At 40.1% G+C, this 17985-nt stretch overlaps 1 protein-coding gene across 1 annotated transcript in view; it reads left to right on the forward strand.

Annotated features, from left to right (window-relative positions):
- The first annotated feature begins 1599 nt into the window (after nt 1-1599).
- glra2 (glycine receptor, alpha 2) overlaps nt 1600-17985 on the forward strand; it is a 182193-nt gene continuing 165807 nt past the window's right edge. Inside the window, exons 1-2 of the mRNA XM_020528343.2 lie at nt 1600-1667; nt 2690-2826. Coding sequence (XP_020383932.1) covers nt 1600-1667; nt 2690-2826 — 205 coding nt within the window. The remainder of the gene's footprint in view (nt 1668-2689; nt 2827-17985) is intronic.

Below are 17985 nucleotides of genomic sequence, written 5' to 3' on the forward strand. Positions count from 1 at the left end.
GTTAACTCTGATTTCTCACCATAGATGCTGCCAGACCTGCTGAGCCTTTCCAGCAATTTCTGATATACTTCAATAATTCACGTTATCTTCGATGACAGGCCTTGACTTGCTATTTGTTTTAAATCCGTTACGCTTTCCTCTGAACCTGTTGCACTCTTGCCTGGACGATCATTACACACAACCCTCAGCAAGTACCTGAGACTGCTTAAGTGAGTGCTATTCCCCATTCTTGCCTTTCTACAGTATAGTCATACGTACATTCTAAAAAGTATCGAGATGTTTTAGTTTATCAGGGATAGGAAGAAAAATAACAGATAAGAAAAGCTATTAACTCTGCCGCTGCTGGAAATATATATCTGATTGCAGGCTGCAAATCAGAAAGTGAGACAAACACGAGAAACCTAACAAACAGAGGCAATTGGATTAATCAGATACTGTGCAGTGAAAGTGCCCTGGGACATCCCAGTGCCTGATTAATTAAACATCAACCGGCAAATAGAACGATGCCAGTAATCTCGTTGTTTAACTCAAGACAACCCGGAGTAGCTGCAATTTTATTTTGAAGCTCGTGAGACAAACTGCTCGACTTTTGTATAAATATGCAATGAGCACCTCAAGCCAACACAAAGACTGCCGATCCTGAAACAGCCGCAATCCTGATCCCAAGTCGGCCGCTTGAATCCTAGCGGAGCTGGGCAAACAGCAACACATCGTTCTGGTGAAAGTGTGCAGGAATCGTAAGGGAGCAACTTTGAATGAGCGGGCGAGAAGGAGGGAAAAGAACAGCCGCTGATTTCAAGGAATGGCTCTGATGCTTTGTGTTTGGCAGCGGGTCTGTCCTGATCCGAAATAAGATCCGTCATTTACAATGTGTTGGAAACGCTGCTCCCTACTTCGGGGGAGTGGGGAAGGGTGGAAAAAGTGAGATTTATATCATTTGCAAATACTAAACGTAGATGGAACTGCACGTCCCATTAACTTCTCCGTCCTAATCCTTTTATAAAAATAAACCCGCTGCTGTTGCAGCCCGGTCACGTCCCAGCAAGGGGGCTTGTGGAGCATGCGTAGTGCTGGAGTTGGGAAGCCCGGGGAGCTGTCCAAGTGCTGAAATGTGCCGGCGGTGCGAGCGCTCTCCTTCCTGCATTGGCCGCTGAAGCCAGCGTACCCTCCCCTTCTCCCTCGCCCTCTCCAGCAGCCAGGCCGATGCTGCTGCTTCCCGGCACGAAAGCCGGCGCTCGCCCGTCCACCGTACCATGAAGTTTGAGTCCTCCCGTTCCCTGACGTCGTGCTTCCAGAGGTGCTTTGGGAAAAGATGCCATTCTGACGCTCTTGACTCCTCGCGGCAGCAGCAGCTCCCTCTCCAAGTCTTCCTATTAGACAATGATATTGTGGACTGATGTCCTGCATTGTTCTCTCTCCGCCTGCATCAACCCAGTCCTACTTTCCGCCAATTGGATCTGAGTTTCCGACACGGTTAACCGATTCTTTATCTTTTTGTTTTGGAAGAGGAGGAGGAGGGAGAGTGGGGGTGCGGAGGTACTTTATTTCTAGAACATTGCCCGCGATCCCAGACAGACAGGGAGAGAGGAGTTTGACGGAATGAATCGACCACTTGTGAAAATCCTGACAACGTTGTTCGCTTGCATCTTAGAAACCAGCAACTTCAGGTATGCCTTGACATTTGTTGGGGGGTAACAGTGCACCCGGGTTGTCTTTGCAATTCTTTTATGCAGGCTATTAGCATAAGCAGGTCGACGGCTGGAACAATGGGGGAATTGCTCAGCACCTTTCACTTCCACTGTATCTTGGTCTTCTGAGCGTTGCATTGTAGTGGCGGAGCAAGCCCCGAGCCTATGAGAGAGGTTGTTGTGACGGATCGAACCCTGTTATTGCAAACGCACTAGTAGTTGATGCCTTAAACGTGAGGACACTCCAACGTAAAGCTCCCTTCCACCCCCGCCCCCAGAAAATTTGCTGCCCTTTCTGTAAGCGCAGGATAAAAACTATCTTTTATTTTCAATCGCCAACGCACGGAGATTATTGTGGTGGTGGCGGAAGTTGTTGAAATTCTGTCTCATGTGGAGCTGTGTGAAGCCTTGGTGCTTTTAGATGACAGTAAATCATTGGCAACGCAACCTTGAAACTGCTTTTATTTTCTTGGTTTCTAATGCGTGAGATTGGCTTAACCTGTTAAGAGGATACAATACGTCTAAATTACAGACGCCAACGAATCTAGCACATTTCTTAACAATGAATCAAGAGTGCTCGTCTTAAGTTTTTATTTACGTATTTTGGGCGGGTAGGGGCGGTTTGATGGTCGTGCTCTAGCCGTGGACTACTTTTTAACGCATTCCTGTTGCATCTAAGAGCTTTGGGAACATGGCTTTCAGCGAAATGAAACGTGTTTAGATTGCAATTTTTTTTGATATATATTATTCCCTTAAAGCATTTTGTAAAGTATGGTGATTGCATAAAAGAAGTGTGTAGTTATAAAGAGACTCAGAATGGCCTCCGATTAGTGGCACTTTTTAAGGATAAATTCACCCAAATCTAAATTTTGAGAGAACCCACAATACTTCCATCCAGTCTGACTGCCCTAGTCTTTCCTGTACAATCCAGCAGTAAGTCTTTACACTTGAAGTAAATTGTCAGCGCAGATCTTCCTAACGCCGGGTTGTATTTTCTTCAGGTCAGCTCACTCCAAGGAGCATGACTCTAGGTCTTCAATCAAACCGGCCTCGCAGGCCATGTCCCCCTCAGATTTTCTGGACAAATTGATGGGAAAGACATCAGGATACGATGCCAGAATCAGACCAAATTTTAAAGGTAAAAAGGAGTGATAAGGCCAATATCAATGCAGCAAGATTAGGAGTCGGAACATTTTTCTATGTAGGTCGGTTCTGGGAACTCAGGTGCATTCTGCGTCTAGCGAGGAATTGTGCGAATGAGTGTTTAACATTAGTATTGCCTGACAGACTTTGTCAAAACCAAACTTCTCTTGAAGTGGCCAACTTCAATGGCATGTGCACAGAGGCTGCAGGATGTGTAAAGGGGAATAGAGGGCAGTGCCCGATTATCAAGCATCTGAATGCAATTTCCGTTTGCTGGATGTTGCCATCATTAGAATACCCTGAGTCGGGAGCATTGAAGCGAAATCATGAGACATTCCTGTGCAATTTACCGCAGAAATATTGCCATTTTGAGGCCTGTTTGACAGTATTGACAGCAGTTTTCCGTTCATAACGCAGCAAGTTGATATTTTTATTCCGAGTTATATAATCCAGGGTAAACCTAAAGTAGGTTTATGTCCAGTCTCCGTATTCTTTTGTTCCCAGGACTGAAAGCAAATATTAAATACGTTTGGATGAAGAGCGGCATTTTGCAAGGTGAATTGTGATTTGCAGGCGAGTCGTTTATAATGTGGATAGTGTGATATACACGTGAACGCTTCCCGATAGTGTTCCACCTGATGAACATTGATGTGCTCTGGAATACTAATACACAGTCAACAGTGCTCAATGAGTACTGCAAGTCTGTTCCTTCAGTCTGTCCTATCAGAGTGTCGTGTTAATCCATGAATCGATATCTGGTCAGACTACTGATAGCCAAAGAGTTTATTACCTCTGGGAAGACATTGAGGTAATTAAATTTGGATCCAGAGAATTCAATAATGACTTGTTGGTGTAAAAGCGATCTTAAACATTGTATTCTCCATTAGTCCTCCCCATTACATACGTACCAACAATAGGAAACCAAACACAGAAGCCACGCTATTTAACATTTTCGGGATAAAGCTTTTCATAGATCTTTAGGAGAGGTGCTGTTTTACACTACCGTTTGCGCAGATGTGATTTTTGAGTATGTCAGGTACATTTGCACATATCTTGTAATAACCTGACATTGTTCATTCTCCGATATCAGTAATGGTTGTGGTGGAAGGAGGGATGGGCCACAACATATGAGAAATGATGCCTGACCGTGTGTGGGATGGGGTATGTGACAAAGTAATACTGAAATGAGACATGCGACATCAGTTTTCAGTGTTTTCTTGCAGAAGAGTAGGGCTTGAGATCAGAGATTAACATCTTAATAAAGACTATAATGAATTATGGCACTTCCAATGAAGGAAGAAGCTGAAAGGTAGCTATAATCTCTGGTTGTGCTGGAGTGTGCATTTATGATCACGTATGTATATTAGTTTATGTTCAAGGTTAATAGTCAAAGAACATTAATATTCTTTTATTTCACTGCTTTCTATCTTTCAAGATATGCTATTTGATAATATTACATTCCTGATTTATATTTTGAGTTCTGTGGTTTGGTTAATTGTTATATTGTTTCTCCAGTATCTTCAAGGAAAGCAATATTATTCCAACATTATTTCAACCTCTTTGTAAAAGACACAGTGTAGATACTGGGTGGGGGAGAAAGCCTTGATTTAAACTTAGAAGCATTTTCAAGTTCTTTTGTTTTCGTGTTAATTTCCACCATTAAATAGATGCACATAATCTTCTTCAATAATTAATTGTTATTTCTATGAGGTTAGCCAAGTTAAAGATATATCTCTGTAAGTATACAAAAAAAGGCTGCACTTATAATCATGTAAATTCATTATTCATTGATATGAGAAAGGGAGAAATTGGAAATTTGAGTACTTTTGGAATTTATGATTGGAATGAAAAATCCTGCCTGAGAAGAGGTTCCACTTGGTCCTGAATATCATCTAATAATTACAATGTGATGAGGATTTAGAACTATTCAACATATGATGAGGTCAACTTATTCCATTGCCATTTGTAGAAATGTATTCTATATCTTATAATTTAGAAAATACAGGTATTTCTGGTTTCTAAACATTGTAAATAATTTTATTAATCATTACCGCAGATACAGAATACCAAAAACGTGTAAAAACTCCTGACCAATGCAAATTAAACACATTTTTATGATTTCATTAGATGTTGAAGAACATTGATTAAACACCCTATGATTACATCAGCACTTAATATATTTGAAGTTTTGATATCTAATAATTCTAGATAGCTAATAGAATTCAAAACAAACCATTACATTTTTTAAATAGGCATGTTGGTAATTCATTACAAGAGTCAATGTGTAACTTTGACCTAAGTAGTTCCAAATTATTACGCAGTCATATTTTGTTAGTTTGTTGAAAAAAATAATTTAATTGTAATTATGCTACGATGCTTTCCAATTTTTTTTAATCTTTTCTGAATGCTATTATTTTGTACTTTTATTATTTTAAGATCTGTTAGGAAACATGCTACTTTCAGTATTGAATTTAGTATGATGGCATGATCAAGTGCCAAGACAATTGACGTTCAGACACATAATAAATCTACAAACTGCTGAAAATAACCGACAACCATAATAGCTGACATCTCTTAAGTATGAAATTTTCTTCACTTGTCAAATGATTTCTGTTCTTGCCAAAGTACCCTCATCTGTGCATTGTCCAAATGACAACTCACTAAACATGTAAATAAACTTCGAAATTATTTTGCATTCAGATTAAATAGACCGGCAGGTTTCAAAGGTAGGATGTTTCCCAGACATAGCAAAGAAAATCAGCTAGCAAGAACAGTTGCAGGTATGAAGTATTTCATTTCTTCATTTTAAACCTTCTATCAAAAGACAAAAGTGAAATAATCTGCTATGTTAAGAAGCAGAATACAGTGGTTCTTCAACAAAAGCAAATAGAGTCCATATACTGTGATTTACTTTAGACCATAAGATATATGAACAGAACTAGGCCATTCAGCCCATCGAGTCTGCTCTGCCACTCAATGAGATCATGTCTGATCTGATAATCTTCGACTTCACCTTCCTGCATTTTCCCTTGCTGATTGACATCCCATCTATCTCAGCCTTGACTGTACTAAGTGACACAGCCTTTTTAGCCCTCACTACCCTCTGAGAGAAGAAATTATTCCTCATCTGTCTCATTCTGAGATTATGCCGTCTGGTCCTTGGCTCACTCACAAGGGGAAATAACCTTTCCACATCCATGCTTCAAGTTCCCTAAGAAACTTATGTGTTTCAATATGATTATCTCTTCTTTTTATAAATTCCAACAATTATAGTCCCAACCTATTTCAACCTCATAAAACAGTCCTTCATTCCCATGATCAGCCTAGTGAACCTTCTTTGGACTGCCTCCAATGCCTGTACATACTTCCTTAGAAAAGGAGCCCAAAACTGTTCAGTGTTTCAGCTCTGTGGCCTGGCTAGTGCTTTGTACAGTTTTAGCAAAACCTCACAATGTTTATATTCCATTTCCTTTTAAATAAAGAACAACATTCAATTTGGTTTCCCTATTATCCAGTGAAATTGGATGGTAGCTTTTTATGATTCACAAATGAGCACTCCCAAATAATGTTTGTTCAACAGTTTTCGGCAGTATTTCTCCGTTTAAATAATATTGACCTCCACTGTTCATCTGTCCAAAGAGTATTATCTCACGTTTTCACACATTATATTCCATCTGTCAAGCTTTTGTTCATTTGCTTAACCTGTGCATATCCTGACGGAACCCTTTGTGTCATCTTCATCATAGGTACCTTCCCATCTATTCTTGTGTTTTAAAGGGGAAGATTTTTAGACCTATTCTTCTGGAAATGGTTGCTGACATTTTCTGTGATTGTTTTGCAATTACTTTTCACATATTTCTAAATTTGAAATGATTTGTATAACAGTTTTATGGCCCTTAATTCCAGCATTGTTACTGGATAATTAATGTTATGTTGGGACCAAAAAACTTAAAGAAGAAATTGTCAGAACATGAAATTCCAAATGAGATAAAATGATATTCAATAGACCACAAACAAAATTGTATCCATGGAATAAAAGGAACAGCAGTAATATCGATACAAAATTGGCTGAGTGGCTGAGGAAACTGAATAGTGGTAAACATATCTTTTTCAACCAGGATGAATTATTACAGTGGGGATTCCCCAGGGATTGTTGTTCAGATCCAGCCCTTTTTGATTTTTCTTAATAACTTAGACCTTGGTTCGTACAGCATAATTTCAAAATTTGTGAATGGCTCAAATCTTGGAATTCTTATTTGCTGTGAAGAGGGTTGTGTTAGAATTGAAAAAGGACATAGGTTGGTAGAATGGATGGAGAAATGGTAAATGAAATTTAAAGTAGATCGATCTTTTTATAAGTAGATTAAAGTAATCTTTGATCATTGTCATCCTTTTATCAGAAGTTCCCAATATTTCATCTTTTACAGCTCATCCTACATATTATATTTACTATATGGGGGCCTGTAGATTACTATGACTAGTGACTTATTTCCCCATTCATCATTTCCACCCAAACTGTTTCTACATCTTGATTTCCTGAACTAAAGTCATCTCTAACTGTTGCATCAACAATATCTTTGAATTTGAGTTCCACTCCTCCATTTTTGCCTAGTTTTCTAATCTTCTTGAATTTTTCATATACCTCAATACTCAGAACGCAATCCTGTCATCCTGCAGCTACATCTCTGTAGCAGTATCGGCTGATATGAATTCAGTTCAGTGTGCACAACTAATGCATTTGCTTTAGTATGAATGCTTGTGCATTCATTCAGATACAGAGCCCTTAGTTTCAATTTTCAGTGTTATCTTTGAAGCATTGATTTCTTGGGAAGGAAAAGAGAGAAAAATCTTGCCACTCTCCGACCTATATTTTTCATTTGTATTTTGCTTTCCTGCCATGATTTTAACAGTTGATTTGTTATATTTACCAAAGCTTGATCCATCATACCTCTTGTTGAAATTAAGGAGCTCTCTACCTCCTGAGTTCTATGTTCCAAAGAGCACTAGTCCCAGTGTCGTTCAGGTGTAGATAGCACTCATCTTCTCCAATACTGGTAGTGGTGCCCTACAAACTGGAACCCATTCCTCTTTCACATAGAAACATAGAAAATAGGAGCAGGAGTAGGCCATTTGCCCTTCAAGTTTGCTCCACTATTCATTATGATGATGGCTGATCCTCCAACTCAGTATCCCATTCCCGTCTTCTCCCAATACCCTTTTATTCCTTTAGCTCTAGGGTATATTTCTAATTTCTTCTTCAAAACATTCAATGATTTGTCTTCAACTGCTTTCTGTGGCAGAGAATTCTACAGCTCATCACTCTCAGGGTGGGAGGTGAAGAAATTTCTTCTTACCTCATTCCGAACTGGCCCATCCCATATCCTTAAACAGTGACGTCTGGTTCTGGACTCCCTGGTCATCAGAAAGATCCTTCCTGCATTTATCATGCCTCGTCCTGTTACAAAATTATATTTGGCAAGGAGATCCACTACCTGATCCAATCTTTCTTCATACATCAGTTCTGTCAGCCCAGGCATTAGTCTAGTAAACCTTCAGTGCACTCTCTTCATAGCCAAAACACCCTTCCCCCAGATTAGGAGACCAGGTGTGATCTCACGAAGGCCCTGTACAATTGCAGCAAGACATCCCTGCTCCTGTACTCAAATCCTGTCACTATGAAGGCCAGCATACCAGTTGCCCTCTTCACCACCTGTGCACGGTATACTTACTTTCAGTGACGAGTGTACAAAGACAACCAGGTCTCATTGCACCTTTCCATTTCCCAATCTATCGCCATTCAGATAATAATCTGCCTTCTTGTTTCTGCGACCAAAGTGGATAATCTCACAGTTGTCCACATTATACTTCATCTGCCTTTTTTCATTTGCCCACACATTCAATTTGTCCAAATCACACTGAAGCATCTCTGCATCCTCTTCACAGCACATCTTCCCACTCAGCTTTGTGTCATCTGCAAACTTAGAGATATTACATATATCTTCCTCATCCAAATCATTAATATATATCATCAATAGCTTGGGTCCAAGCACTGATCCCTGCTGTATCCCACAAGTCACTGCCTGCGATGCAGAAAAAAGACCTGCATTCCTACACCTTTTTTTTGCTGTCTTCCAATTTGTTCTCTATCATGTCAGTACACTATCTCCAACAAGACCATAAAGCATAGGAGTAGAAATCAGCTATTTAGCCCATCAAGGCTGCTCCACTATTTCATGAGATCACGGCTTATCTGACAAACTTCAAATTCACATTCCGCAGTTTCCCCACAATCCTTGATTCCTTTATTGATTAAAAATCTGTCTATCTCTCTCAGCCTTGAATATACTTAATAATCACAATAATCCCCGGTGGTAAAGAACTCCACAGATTCACAATGCCATGAGAGAAAAAAAATCCTCCTTATCTCTATCTTAAATGTGTGAGATTGTTCTTAAATTATGCCCCCTCTAATTTTACATGCCAATCTCTTATGTGGGGCCTTATCAAAAGCCTTTCAGCCATTTATTCACCTCTTTAGTCTTATTCATCCAATGCCAATCTGCATGTGACTCTGATAGTAATCCAGAGATTATGGCCTTTGAGGCTCTGCCTTTTAGTTTAACATCTAACTTCTCATCAACCCTCAGCAGAACCTCTCATCCAGTTCTAATAATGTTATTGGTACCAACATGGACCACAATCACTGGATCTCTGTTTCCCACTTTTCAGCCCAAGGTAGATATCCTGAATCCTGGCAGCTAACACTGTTTGCTGCAGAGAACAGAGTCAATCCCCCTCACTGTACTGTTCCCTACTACCACTACACTCCCTCTTACTCCTCTTGGTCAGATAGGCAGATCAGTTGCAGATGGGATTTAACCCTGATAAATGTGAGGTGACGCACTTTGGAAGAAGAAACAAGAAAAGGGAGTACTCATTGAATGACCAGGCACTAGGAAGCTCAGAGGAACAGAATGATTTTAGGGTGCTTGTCCACAGATCCCTGAAGGTGGCAAAACATGTTAACCAGGTAGTTAAGAAGGCACATGGGACACTTGCCTTTATCAGGCATGGCATAGATTATAAGAGCAGGGAGGTTATATTGGAGCTATACAGGACTTTGGTTAGACCACAGCTGGAGTTCTATGTAAAGTTCTGGTCACCACACTCTCGGAAGGGGGTGCAGAGAAGATTAACCTGGATGTTGCCTGGGATGGAGTAGTTTAGCTATGAAGGGAAGTTGGATAAGGTTGGGTTGTTTTCTTTGGAGCAGAGAAGTTTGAGGGTTGAGGGGAATGAATAGGGTAAATAAAATGCAACTGTTCCCCTTACACAAAGGGTCAATAATAAGGGGATATAATTTTAAAGTAAAAGGCAGGAGGTTTAGAAGTTCAGGAAAAATCTTTTCACCCAAAGGGTAGTGAGAGTCTGGAATGCACTGCTTCGGAGGGTAGTTGAGGTAGGAAACTTCACAACCCTTAAAAAGTACATGGATGCTCACTTGAAGTGTCTAGTTTGACATTCAAGGCTGTGGTTCTAGTGCGGGAAAGTGGGACTAGTGTAGGTAGTAGCGTTTGTTTGGCAGAATATGCTCAATGGGCCAAAAGTCCTCTTCTGTACTGTATATTCTATGATTCCCCTTTCGCGAATGGCTTCCTGTACAACAATGCCATGGCCTGTTAGCTCCATCTAACTTTATAGCCCTCACCATCATCCAATAAAGCTCAACCCTGCTGGACAAACACAAAGGTTGAGGCTCCCACCCTTTGGGTATCCTCAATTGCCTCAGTTGCGATCATGCCTGCCTGCCCACTGTCCAAATCAGAAGGCCCTGTTCTAAGAGGTGTGACTACCTCCTGGAAGTAAATGTCCACATAATGTTTACTCTCCCTGATCTGTAACTTGTCCTGTAGCTCAATGACTCTGAGCTGAAATGCCTACAGCAGCAAACACTTACTGCGGGTGTGTTTGCCCTGAATCACACTGACATTCAGAAGCTTCCACATTGTGCAAACACAGCACTTCACTTGTCCAACCATTTCTAATGTGTGTTCACTAATAATTGCTAATTTGTAATGAGTATTACAGCCTCCACCTCCCAATAATTTTTGGCGCCACTAGTAATCTTTACAATTCTGATAAAACAATACAATGCTCATAATACTAATAACATAAGAACTAGGAGCAGGAGTAGGCCATCCGGCCCCTCGAGCCTGCCCCACCATTTAATAAGATCATGGCTGATCTTTTTGAGACTCAGCTCCACTTATCCACCCACTCACCATAACCCTTAATTCCTTTACTGTTCAAAAATGTATCTAGCCTTGCCTTAAAAGCATTCAGCGAGGTAGCTTCAACCGCTTCACTGCGCAGGGAATTCCACAGATTCACAACCCTTTGGGTGAAGAAGTTCCTCCTGACCTCAGTCCTACATCTGCTTCCCTTTATTTTGAGGCGATGCCCTCTAGTCCTAGTTTCACCTGCTAGCGGAAACAACCTCCCTGCCTCCACCTTATCTATTCCTGTCATAATCTTATATGTTTCTAGAAGATCTCCCCTCATTCTTCTGAATTCCAATGAGTATAATCCCAGTCTACTCAGTCTGTCCTCATAATCCAACCCTCTCAACTCTGGAATCAACCGAGTGAATCTCCTCTGCATCCCCTCCAGTGCTAGTATATCTCTTCTCAAGTAAGGAGACCAAAACTGCACACAGTACTCCAGGTGTGGCTTCACCAGGACCCTATACAGCTGCAGCATAGCCTCCCTGTTTTTAAACTCCATCCCTCTAGCAATGGCAGACAAAATTCCATTTGTCTTTTTAATTACCTGCTGCACCTGCAATCCTACTTTTAGCGATTCATGCACAAGGACACCCAAATCCCTCTGCACAGCAGTGTGCTACAATTTTTTACCATTTAAAACATAGCCCATTTTGCTGTTATTCCTACCAAAATGGATGACCTCACACTTATCAACATTGTACTCCATCTACCAGACCTTTGCCCACTCACTTAGACTATCTATATCCCTCTGCAGACTTTCAGTGTCTTCTGCACACTTTGCTCTACCACTCACCTTAGTGTCATCTGCAAATTTTGACACACCACACTTAGTCCCCAACTCCAAGTCATCTATGTAAATTGTAAACAATTGCGGTCCCAACACTGATCCCTGAGGCACACCACTAGCCACTGACCGCCAACCAGAAAAACACCCATTTACCCCTACTCTTTGCTTTCCACTGTTCAACCAATCCTCTATCCATGCCAATACATTACCTGTAATATCGTGCAACTTTATCTTATGTAGCAGCCTTTGGTTTGGCACCTTGTCAAATGCCTTCTGGAAATCCAGATACACCACATCCACAGGTTCCCCATTGTCCACCATGCAAGTAATGTCCTCAAAGAATTCCACCAAATTATTTAAACATGACCTACCCTTCATGAACCCATGCTGGGTGTTCCCAATGGGACAATTTATATGCAGATGCCTTGCTATTTCTTCCTTAATGATAGATTCAAGCATTTTCCCCACTACCGAAGTTAAGCTAACTGGCCTATAGTTACCTGCTTTTTGTCTACTTCCTTTTTTAAACAGTGGTGTCACGTTGGCTGTTTTCCAATCTGCGGGAACCACTCCAGAGTCCAGTGAATTTTGGTAAATAATTACCAGTGCATTTGCTATTTCCCCCATCACCTCTTTCAGTACCCTGGGATGCATTTCATCAGGGCCAGGAGACTTGTCTACCTTTAGCCGCATTAGCTTGCCCAGCACTGCCTCCTTAGTGATAATGTTAGTTTCTAGGTCCTCACCTGCTATAACCTTCTTGCCATTAGTTTTCGGCATGTTATTTGTGTCTTCCACTGTGAAGACCGACACGAAATAATTGTTTAATGTCACGGCTATTTCCTCATTCCCAGTTATTAAATTGGCCTTCTCATCCTCTAAAGGACCAATGTTTACCTTCGCCACTCTTTTATAATTTACATATTTATAGAAACATTTGCTGCCTGTTTTTATATTCTGAGCGAGTTTACTCTCATAAGCTATCTTACTTTTCTTTATAACTTTTTTTGTGGCTTTCTGTTGGCCTTTAAAGATTTCCCAGTCTACTAGTTTCCCACAACTCTTTGCTTTTTTGTATGTGTGTTTTTTCAATCTGATACTTTCCTTTATTTCCTTAGACATCCCTGACTGGCTCTCTCTTTTCCTACAGTTCTTCCTTATCGTTGGAATATACTTCTGCTGACCACTGTGAAAAATCATTTTGAAAGTCCTCCACTGTTCCTCAATTGACCCACCATAAAGTTTTTGCTCCCATTCTACCTTAGCTAACTCCTCCCTCATTCCTTCATAGTCTCCTTTGTTTAAGCACAGGACATAGGTGCTGGGTTTAACCTTCTCACGCTCCATCTGTATTTTAAATTCGACCATACTGTGATCACTCCTTCCGAGAGGATCCCTAACTGTGAGATCATTAATTATTCCTGTCTCATTACACAGGACTAGATCTAGGATAGCTTGCTCCCTCGTAGGTTCCATTAATATTGTTCAAGAAAATTATCGCGGATGCATTTTATGAACCCCTTCTCAAGGCTGCCATGACCAACTTGGTTTGACCAATCGATATGTAGATTAAAATCCCCCATGATAATTGCATTAGCTATTTCTATGTTTATTGCAAAACTTAAAAACTTACAGGTTCTGATAATATCAGTTACAGATTTACCAGCTGCTTCTGCTGCACAAAATTATAAACCAAATGATGCATGTTGAAAGGAATAGAATAGAAGATAAAAGTACCTCATTCCTGCCCTTCACCAAAGTCCCCACTAAGCACAGTTTATTTCTTGCAGTAAACCTTACTTAAAGCACCTTTTTACCCCTGTGCACTGAATTCCTACTCAGAACCAAATTTCAAGATATACTCACTTGGCATCTGTTGACCTGAAGTGAAGTCTCCCTCACTCTAACCATCCACTGTAACCAGGTCAAGATACAAACCAAGAATATATTAAGTGGTGAGATGAATTTTCCAAATATAAAAAAGTTAAAATGATGCCAGTGCCAAAGAAGGAGAAAGATTTTCATTTTTCTGAGGATTGCTTTCTTGATCAGTATGTTTTTAGCCCAAAAAGGAAGAAGGCAATTCTGCACCTAGCTTTAAGAAATAAAGTTTGATCAACAGGTTTGTTAACAATATGGGAATGACTGGAGAGGCAACTGACTATCAGAAAATAAATTCCAATGAGGGAAGGATGGAAACAGCCCGGATAAATGATGGATAAAGCTATTGTTCCTTGTATGAAGAGTGAACATTGGAATAAAACTTTGATAATCCAAAATACAGTTTGAAAAAACACCCTCTAAAAAAACAGGAATAAATTAAATGCAGCAAATATTGGTTTGGAAAGTAATCTATGGGAGCGTGGAATAATTCAATGATGGAGGAAAGAGTAGTTTGTTATTCTGATTGGGTTTATGTGAAGATATGGGAAATAATAGTCATGTGGAACATGTCTCAAGTAATATATTTAATGGCAGCCAAAGAACTAAAATAAAAGCAAATATTAGCAGAGGTAGAGGCTACATGGTTATGGCGAACCAGCTCATCCTTTAAGTGCTACAAATTTCTCCAAACCTTGTACTTTTCATAAAAAGAACAAAAGAAATTGCAGGAACTATTTATAGTATTACAATACCCAATATACGCCATCAAAGAAAAATAAACAAAACTGTAATAATTTCAGTCTGTCCCATATTCAAAACTTTTTGCACTTCAGCCATTATCTCCAAAGCATTCAGTTCTTTTAATGACATATGTGCAAGTTGTTTTTGTAAGTTTGTCTGGTTGCTCATTCCTGAAGTGATGTTCCTTCCCTAGTGAGTATCATTCCTGTGGTGAGTGCTTAATCAGAGCAAGATGCTTGTCCTTCAGATTCAATGTCTCTGCTGGGTTGATGACTTCTAAAGCATGTCAAGCTGTTGTTTTGCACTTTGTCTTATTCAAGTAAGAGCTGTTTCTTGTTCTGTGCCCTAATACCATTGCATCTCCTTATCAAAAGGTTTATGTAGACAGTCACGCCATGATGACAAATTAAGCAGGAACTTTGCAAGATAGCTCACAAATCCAACATATCAATGCACTGTTTTCATATCTGTTGGTCATTGCATCTCTGCTGTACCCCTAACCTTGTCAGGACCCGGGCAAAATCAGCATATGACTGATGTATTTGAGCTCAGGCATCTTCAATTGCATCTTTTGCTTCTAGAACTGTCCTTGTTTCTTATCATGCCTTTTCTTCTGATGTTCTGTGTTGAATGACTGTTTGCCTTTATTTACCTAACATCATCTGCCTGCTCCTCAGAGATGAATTCTTTGGCCTTCTTCATACCATTTTATTAAGACCTCTGGTTCAATAGGACCCATTGGTGTTTCTTTCTATTCTTGAATACTGCACTGGAGAGCAGCTGTAACTGTCCTCAGCAGATGCTGAGTTGGTCTCACACTTTGATCTGAGTTTGAGATGATGTTCATTCAGAAGATGTTCAAGACCTGTAAGAGCATTTTTATAATCTTCTAGGATCTGTTTGGCAGTCAATGATTTAATAACCTGTGAAAATCTCCAATTCTATCTGGAACATTTAGAGTTACCAGTCCATGCTTTAAAATTGCTTTAGCTAAAATGAGTGGATTTTGCTTAATGTCTGCCATCTGGAAGCTCAGACTTCATTCTTCCCTTTGCTTTATGCTCCCAACTTAATCTACCCTCTTGGAATGAGTATTGTTCCATCATGTTACCTTAAATTTACTTCTGTGGGCTTCATTCTCGGTACCAAGCTTGCCACTTTGCACAGGTCTTCAGAGCTCATGATGTTGCACAATGCATCAGTGTCTATCTGGCTCCTGTTCTGTTGTCTTCATTCTAACAGTCATAAACTATTTTTCAACCAAATGGTGCTAATTGACTGTGCGTTGTAGAGTGATTCATCAGAAATGTTGTCTAAGATCATTCCAGTATTGCTTTGCTTTTGTCAAGTTAAACATTTGCATACGAATTTACTCAGCTTCTTGCAGTTAGAGCAACACTTTCCCTCATTCTGGACGTAATGTCTGCTGCAATACTTACATTTAGGCCTTAATCTTTCTTCAGGCATTTCTGCAAATCTTTAGACAACAAGGTGCAGGGCTGGATGAACACAGCAGGCCAAGCAGCATCATAGGAGCAGAGAGGCTGACGTTTCGGGCCTAGACCCTTCTTTTTTCCCCAATATTCTGCTCTTGTTTGGACTGGAATGCCTCTCAGCATAATGTACAGCCTTCAACATTTCTCCTGTACGGGTCCTCTGTTTCACAGTGAGATCTAGACTGCAATATAACTTGTAACTCTCTTTCCCCAGCACTGAAAGAAGGGTTGCAACTCGTGGCTGTTCAGTAATTTTATTTAATTCCATAGCTATTTCATTGTTTTGCTATTGAGGGTGAAAGATGTTTCAGTTCTCCCTCACACCACTCTTCATCTCCATGGCAGCAAAGAATTGAAAATTCACAGATATTCAAACTCACACAGCGTTTCAAAGTTACAAACTATGGCTTTTTTTTATTACAGTAGCTGGCAACCTTACTGCTCTACAAAGTGACTTAATCTCAGCTTCATACCCCTGACATGATATTTCAAGTGATTATTATAGGCTAACACAAATTGAAATTAATACAAGTTACAGCAGAAATAGGGGTCATATGACTATGACAAGCCAGCAAGTATACCATGCACAGTTGCACTTCTCAAGAAAGAGCATAAACTCTAGTGTGGACTAGTTGAATGGCCTGTTTTTGTGGTGGGCATGCAATGCCATTCTACGTAAATTGCGTCTGACAAATTCCTCAGAGCATTTTGAAGATACAACAGTAGATATTGACCAAGAAAGTGCAACATTTCTGGATTTTCAAAAGTCCTTTATAAGGTGCCACAAAGGAAACTTAATGATAAAAATGATTGGATTAACAATTTTAAAGTGAAAGTGGACAGGAAGTTCCTAAAGATAGAAAATGGAGAATAATTACAGACATATTTCAGACTGGAGAAGTATAAGAGTCATCCAGGGATCTTTTTGCTCTTATTTGGACTTGACTTCATGAGTACTGTGTCAATATCAGTATTTGAAGACAATACAAAAATAAGGAACATGGTTACAATGAAGACAGTTGAAAGCAAAATCAGAATTACGTGTTAGTAGATAAATGAAGTAGATGATTAAATCTAATGGAGAGAAATACCAGATAATGCAGTTAGCGATAAAAACAAAATAAATGTTCTCTGAAAGTAAAATTGTAAAAGGAGCAGAAGGTGACACAATGATTTGCATGTATGAACCTTTAGGAGTGAAATATTCATAGTTGATCTTTCATTTGAAGTCTATTTCATATTTGCTTATACAATCATGGGCATTATTATTTCCAGGTGCCCTTGTGAAGATGGTGATGTGCTGCCTTCTTGAAACACTGCAGTCCATTTAGTGTAGGTAGGTTAGTGAGGGATTTCCAGAACTTTGACCAAGTGACACTGAAAGAACCCACGTTTTGGGCTCTTGAGGTGCAATGGTAGTGACCCTACTTCTGAGTAGGTAGTCTGGGTTCAAGTCTTACCCACTGCAGAGGAATAAGATGTCTGAGCAGGTTGATTAGAAGTTATCTAAATTTCCAAGTCAAGACGATGAGGTGAGTGTGCATGGTGATGTTCCTATGGATCTACTGCCTTGTCCTTCTAGATGTTCATGGTTGTGGAATTTGAAGGTGTTGTCTGAGCAGCTTTGATGAATTATTGCAGCACTTTCTGTAGGCAGTACATACTGCTGCTGTTAAACGCCACGACTGAATGTTTGTGGATGTGGTGCCAATCAATTGGGCTGCTTTGTTCTGAAAGGTGTCAAGCTTCGGGAGTGTTGTTGGAGGTGCATGTATCCAGGCAAGTAGGCAGTATTCCCTCACACTCCTGACTTGTTCCTAGTGGTGAATTACTTGCTACAGCATTCCTAGTCTCTGGCCTACTCTGGTAGCCACAGTATTGATATGGGCAATGCAGTTCAGTCCTGGTCAATGATAATCCCGTGATGTTGATAGTGAAGGATTCAGCAATGATATTATAGA

Source organism: Rhincodon typus, chromosome 11 (assembly GCF_021869965.1).
Source record: "Rhincodon typus isolate 14 chromosome 11, sRhiTyp1.1, whole genome shotgun sequence".
Classification (NCBI taxonomy): domain Eukaryota; kingdom Metazoa; phylum Chordata; class Chondrichthyes; order Orectolobiformes; family Rhincodontidae; genus Rhincodon; species Rhincodon typus.